The following is a 7,393-nucleotide window of genomic DNA, read 5'->3' as shown; positions in this document are numbered from 1 at the left end:
AGGAATATTATTAGGTTTAAGAGAAGAGGAATACAAAGAAGAAAGAGGAGTGAGAGTGGGGTTTAGGGTGAAGAAAGCCATGGCGATTTGCAGCTTTTTCCTGCCAGAATAACCCCATTAACATAAATCAATCTTCCTGAAATTATACGCATTCAATTTTAAACTACCAGTAAGGGATTTTAGCTTCTAGTTTATTGGAGATTCACAATTAAAACTGACAAAAGCTAATGGGAAATTTAAATATGAGAACTTCTACAAAAATCAATGATGGTTGATTTGCAATTAAACATATACTGTAAGTTTTCAACTTTTAATTCTTCATTTCACTAATAATTGTTTTTCCCATAAGTGCTTCTAGAGAAGTCCATTACAAAATGGCTTAAAATACCTGATGAGCTTAAATTAATTGAAAGACATCATCTTTTTTACTGTTAACATCATCGGAGGATACAACATGATTTATAAATCATAAATCACATTACTTAATTCATTGCAAGGAGAAGTGAAGGAGGAAGAAAGCCATAGAATAGAAAAGGATAGAGGGGTATTTTGGTCATTTCGCTGCAGTCAGATAAGATGAGGGGCATTTTCATCACTTCATGTCATATTTTGCTGATTCAATGAGCCACGTCAGCAATTTAGTGAGGTGGCAGTGATTAACTGGGGGAGGGACTGGGTTTTAAATGATTAAATTTTGCAGTGTCCATTTAAAATAATTAAGGAATACATGGACCAAAATTCAAACGCAGGGTAAAAAGTGTAAATAAGCTTAATTCTTTTCTCTCACGCGCGTTTTCCCGCTTGTTTGCTTTTCGTGGGTGGATATATATAGATTTTTTCCATTTGGTTTTCTTATTTCATTCTTCCGCAAATTCTCTCAACAATGAAACCCATCGGTTTCATTGTTGTATGACGTTGTTGCCGCCGCTCCTACCATCGCTTGCCGCCGCTCCTACCACCGCTTGCCGCCGCTCACTTCTCTCAGCCTGAACTCACTTCTCTCATCCTTTTCCTTTGTTCGGTAATCAACTCCTTTCCCAAATCATTTTCCCCCAAATTCTGTCAAAACCCTAATTTCATTGCAGTTCTTAATTTGGTGACTAGGGAGATCATTTTATACAATGCTACGGTTTAGTTTAATAAATATTGTTGTTATTGATGCCTAAAACCCTAAATCCTTATCAACCCAAATCCATGTAAGAAATGCATATAATTATGAAGCATGGACACTCCTCGGATTAGGCGTGTCCCGGTGTCGGACACGACACCGACACTTGTAATTACATTGAATTATGCTATTTTTTCAAATTATTAGCTGTGTTGGCGTGTCAGTGTCTGTGTCGTGTCGTGTCCGTATCCTTGCTTCATATATATTAATATCAACATGTAGAGTTTACTAAAAACATGTATGAATACATTTTATTTTTTGGGAAATTTTGGAAAACTACAACCAGAGTAATAATGATAAATGATGCATGTTTGCTTTGTTGGATTCAACATTTACATTATGGTTTATTTATGTTATGTTTTCCTCCATTTCTATTGTTAGAAAATGTTATTCTTATTATAACATATCTATTCAAATTCATCCTAAATAACAATCTAATACTGCCTATCGCGCCTAACCTACATTTGATATCGACTTTTTAGCGCTTGAGTGAATTTTTGTTGTTTTGATTATTTGGGTCTGGTTTCTTTTTTCAGGGACGTGTTACTCGGCATTCATTTCTATCCAAATCCACTATGACACAAAGAGCCACAGTTGCATGTATATCAAATCCGGGAGAACCTGATACACTTCCAAGTAGTATCGAAGCTGCTTATCAGATTCGACGACTTTTGATCAAAAGATATGGGTTTCGCCGCAGACATATCAACTTAATCTTAGATATAGAACACCCTGGGAAGGATGTAGGATACCATATAGGGGGGACTGCTACAGAGATCCTGCGAAAGCTAAATGATACGATCTCCGAATCTGTACCCAGGGATGGTGTAGTATTTTTTTTTACAGGTATGGTAGTTAAAGTCCCTATTTAAATATTAAAATATTACGATTATACTTACCCTCATAAATCATAATATATGCAAAATCTTATTTTGGTGGAATCTTGTTTAATCTACTTTTCTTTAAAACCTTCCTACGATTATCGTCGCGGTGATGGAACCACATAAAACAATTTTATTTGTTGTGTTGTTTGAGACTTGCAAGTTTGATTTAAAGTTTTAATTACATAAGTTTTAATTGCTTAAGTGTTATGCCAATATGCTATTAAGTGAGCAATGCTTATGAATTTAAATTTACACAAGTATTTCAATGTAATTAAGGTTTTTTTTATCTTGCTTATGCTATTTTATATGCGTGCATATGAATTTCTACGCATATATTTGAAATTTATGAGTTGTATACAGGGCATGGAGGTATTGTGGAGGAGGAAAACAGAGAAATGAATTCAAGTGATTACTTTTTAGAGTGTGCCGATGATAGTCGCATTGATGGTATGTTGTTTAATGCTTAGAAATGCACTGTGATGCTAAAAAAGAATAAGTTAAGAGTCTTTCTAAATAGTTTAGCACATATGTTGGGTTGCAGGTTTACAGCTTCAACAGATCCTAGAAACAATTCCTGCTGAATGCTCCTGCACAATGATCATTGACGCTTGTTACAGCGCTGGCCTTTTCGAAAGCGTCACAAAGGAACAAATTGGTATCTCTCCAACTCAAATCGCCAGGCACACAATTCATCCACGGGCTGTAGTGATAACGTCCTGCCGCAGCGGTCAAACTTCTAAAGGTAAAAAGAACAGATATAGCCCATTGTTCCCAAGGTTCTTCAGAAGAAATCGTTGCACCTTTTTTGTGGAATCTCTCCTCAAGGTTGTTAAAAAAAGAAGACGTAGAGGCACCACCAACAAAAGGTTGGTGCGAAGGATTGCTAGGCTTTTGGAAAAAGAATTTGAATATGATAGGCATAACCAACAACGACCGGCACTTTTTTGTAGTGACAGTCAAGCACAGCTGAACTTTCTAGCTCCAGTTGCATAGTAAGTGCTTCATACAAATTCAAACGCTTCGTGGTTTGGCCTAATTTCTTCTATTTTTCATGTATCCATTTTCTAAACCTTTTTTTTTATCTTTCAGGTATCATCATATCAAGCTCCATTTGCAGTTCCAGGTTTGACACTTTTCAATTTAATCTCTTTTTTTCTCTTGAGATTTAACTTCGTGCATTTATAATCCACTTGCCATCAAAATTGTCTGTTCGATTTTTGTGTTGCAAAGTTATTCCTGTAGAATTTGATAACATTATGAATTTTGGATAAATTGTGTTTTTCTAGGATTTATTCACCTGGGTTGCTTTTGAATTTATGAAATTATTAAAAGTTAATTAATACTGGAAAATGAAAAGCAAATGGTTTAAATGAGAACTTTCAAGTTTTAACGACTCATGTTAATTTTCACTTAAGTTTTGCAGCTTACAATTTAACGTAAGTTTTATACATAGGTATGCTCTGCAACCCCTTATAATTTTCACTTAAGTTTGGCTTGTGCTTCCACATTAGTCTTTTTCTCCCCCACTCTTCCACGCATATGATGCAACTATGCAAACCTTGCAGGACAATGGTTTTATAATGCTACTCTAGTATAATGTTTATGAGATGTCTGTCAGTGTTGTGCAATGACGGATAGTGGCACTATAGCGTAGTGGAATTTGAACAAATCACGAATATTCTGTGATACCATTTAGTACAAAGTGTTGTTAAGTTGTGGAAGCGCTGATGCCTAGTGGAATTTGAACCGACCGTTTTTTCTGTGATTGATGACACATCAAGAAATAGGACAATGAAAAACATATATGCTTTTATGATGATGACTTATGCGAAATATCGGGTCAAATATATATGTTTTTTGTTCTACGAGTCCACCAAGATGCTAAGTTGCTTTGGACGATAGTTGTAATCAGAAACTGATTCTGGTATACCTTCAACACCAAATTGCTGGGGTCTGGGTACATTTGTTGGCTTACAATATATATAATCTATTTTGTAATGGCTAGCTCCAACAAAAGTAAAATCTCATTAGATATGAGAAGAGTTAATTAAAAGTATCTCACTGTTGCCCTTTTTTTTCCTTTCCCTTTTTCTGTGACAATTGTTAGAGGGTATCGGTTTATGTCAAGAGGTAGCTTTCGATCTTCTTCAGTAGGTGGTTTCTACCGTATAGGGTCTCGTTAATTACATTTTCTCAGAATTTTGATAAGGTCTAACTAGTACTGTCTACTACAAAAAACAAGTCTTACGAACAGAGAAAATAAACATCTGTACTCTCAATTCAAACATCAAACCCAACTTTTGATCATTATTCTAGCATATCAAATTATAGAGGCTTCTCTAGTACGAAGTATGAAGTATATAGCATATCAAATTCTCTAGTACGAAGTATGAAGTATATAGCATATCAAATTATTCTAGCGTAATGTTATAGATGAACTTTGATGAGAATGAATAGAATAAAATAGCAACAATAAACATTTTCCACTAGACTTGATGCATTGAGTTTGATCGTTAACCAAAATTCCAATTGAACTGTATATCGGAGTGGATATGTTTTAATAACAGCATCGTTTTAATATTGTGTTGAGACCATCAACTTCTGAAAGGGACAAGTCTTTGATGAGGGTTTATTTGTTAGGCACTCCTTTCTTCAGATCTTCACACAAAAGCTTATTTGAAGCAAATTTAAAATGTCAGACCAAGAATAAATTCTGTCAGAAAGTGGAATTTAACATATCTGTTTTTGGACTCCATATACAAATATCTTCATGCATATTTTCTTCCTTTCTTTTTTTAATAGTATTTATGCATTTATCATTTTTTCCCCTGGATGTTTTATAGCTGTTTGTAATCTTGGCAATTAACATTGATGCAATGAGCATGAGCATGATGAAGTGCTACGTTTTTTTGGGTTTAAAGTTAACGTTTACAATTAGTCTGCCTGCATACATTTAGATTGATGGTGTTGTTGGGTTGATGGAAACGATGTAGCATGCCATGATCATTTTTTGTTGGTGCTGTGATTTCCGAAGTTATCTTGTTTGAAAATTGTCAGCTTACATTTTGCAGGTTGTCCCTTTCTTACTATTAGTTGTGGCAGTAAAACTGAGAGTTGCATTAAGAGACATCGTTGTTGGAGGCACAGCATCGTTTGCTAAAGCCGCAGGTGGCATAAAGATAACCATTTTTTTGAAAGTTTATGTAGCTATTCCGTTAGTTGAACCGAATGATAGAAGGGCCATATGCGAATTATAGTTTTTACACATGATGATGATTAACCTCACCTACTCTTTGTAGTAAAATTTCATTAAATTTGTAAAGTTCCTGTAGCTTTAGACGAAGTTATGGAGATTTAGGACAAAGCTAAATTTTAGCTGAGGGGTTTTTGAATCTAATTTTCAAAATCTGAATTTGCCAAGATGTAGGTTTGGAGTGAAGTAGTAGCTCATTCTTTTTTCTTTCATACGAAGATTACGAAATATGATAACGTCCTAATTTCACATCTACCCCTGATAGTTCGTTTATTTCTCTTCCCTGGTATGATTCAGTTTGGCTTAACGGTTCTGTTGAATTTTTTGTTTAAGTTTTGTGGAATTATCCATGATTACTGTTGTGGTTTACAGAATCATTTTTCAGTTTAGAATATATAGTTCGTCGTCGTCGCTTTATTTGATTACCAAAAACAAAAATTGCATACATATAGTAAATAAATAAGTGGAAGAGACCACTTACATCTAAAACCAAAAATTGCATACATATAGTAAATAAATAAGTGGAAGAGACCACTTACATCTAAAACTTCACCGGTATATGTGAAATTAGAATAGGAGGAAAATAAAAAAAAAACTTCTTAACGTGTAGTGCTTATCACACATGATATTGTCTGCATATGAAAATTTTGTAAATAAAATGGATTTAATTTTATATACATCGATATTGTAAAACTTTTTTGTACATGCATCTAATCAAAACATTTTTATAGTGCCATATTTATAGGTTATTTTCTAAAATATCTCTAAATTTTTAGGTGGTGTGATTTGCTTGGATCCATGTGTAAATTATTTTACATCGTCATGCATAGCAATTAAACTAAAAAAAATAGCAATACTTTTATATTTTCCATCTTAAATAAATATCGGTATATATTTTCAACATAAATAGAAATACGAAAATCTTATAAAATTAGCATTGAGTGTATAAGATTACCTAATTTAAATTTTGAAATACTTCCTTATAAACTACATTTAAAATTGTTATCAAGATGTTCAAAATCTTTCTTGATGTATTGAAATGAAAATATATAATTGTCTATGTGAGAGAACACATAATGCAGAAGATAAACTCAACATGCTTTAAAGATTATCCTTGGTTTTAATTAATAGTCATTGCAAATAAAATAACTAAACAAAATTGGCTTTTTTTTTTGTCAAAAAAAAATTGGCTTTTTTTTTAATGGAATTTTGGGATCGGAACGTGTCAACAACAATATTGGTTTATAAACTTGTTGCTCACATTCCTTATTGATAGAACAATTCTTTCATGAACATATTTCCCATTTTTGTGATAATTAGTCAAGTCTTCCATAATTTAGAGAGAACCGTACGTCCTACACTCCAAAATTCCTCATATAAACCTACCATGAATCATTTCATCCTCTTCTACTTCATTGATCGTAAAAACAAATCAACTAAGTGCAATGATATAAGTTCAATTATCAAAACTTCCAAACCTCAGACATCAATTTTTAGGTCTTAATTCGACCAAGTCTAAGAAAGCATTAGATGCAAGTTTCATATCATTCATTACTCCTTTTACCAAGATAACTCTACTTTTATTTTAAACATCAGTTCGTTGTCCGGGAGTAGATATTTTTTATTTTAAATCGATTACTGCTTTGGAAAGTGGGGATCTGGTCAAACCGTTTACTACAGTGGAGGTTAAACATGTGGTTTGGGACTCTGACAGTTTTAAAAGTCCCAAGCTAGATGATATTAATATCGTGTTTATTAAGGATTTTTGGATAGACCTTAAAAATCATTTAAAGCGCTTTCTATATGATTTTTATCGAAATGGTAAGTTGATTAAAGGGATCAATTGTACTTTTATAACCCTTATTCTCAAGGCCGAGAGTCCGTACCAATTGTCATATTTCAAACCTATATCGTTGGTTAGGTGTTTGTATAAGGTGTTGGCAAATGTGTTAGCTAATAGACTCCGAAATGTTATTGGGAGTGTCATCTCGGATTCCCAATCAGCTATTATTAATGGAGGCAATATTTGACGCGATTCTTATAGCTATTGAATTGATTGATGAAGCGCGCAAGCTTAAATGGAAATTA

General features: G+C 33.5%; 1 protein-coding gene across 1 annotated transcript; it reads left to right on the top strand.

Moving 5' to 3' along the window:
• The first annotated feature begins 875 nt into the window (after positions 1–875).
• On the top strand, positions 876–5,560 carry LOC146897036 (metacaspase-7-like). Its single transcript, XM_085733883.1, has 6 exons — positions 876–1,021; positions 1,705–2,014; positions 2,413–2,499; positions 2,594–3,044; positions 3,142–3,175; positions 5,124–5,560. Coding segments are annotated over exons 2-5 (810 nt in total). The 5' UTR covers positions 876–1,021; positions 1,705–1,743; the 3' UTR covers positions 3,143–3,175; positions 5,124–5,560.
• The last annotated feature ends 1,833 nt before the right edge of the window (positions 5,561–7,393 follow it).

The sequence above is a fragment of the Medicago sativa genome, chromosome 8 (assembly GCF_051527215.1).
Source record: "Medicago sativa cultivar Bolivia chromosome 8, Bolivia_mono, whole genome shotgun sequence".
NCBI classification, from domain to species: domain Eukaryota; kingdom Viridiplantae; phylum Streptophyta; class Magnoliopsida; order Fabales; family Fabaceae; genus Medicago; species Medicago sativa.
This window is presented reverse-complemented; position numbering and strand designations above follow the sequence as displayed.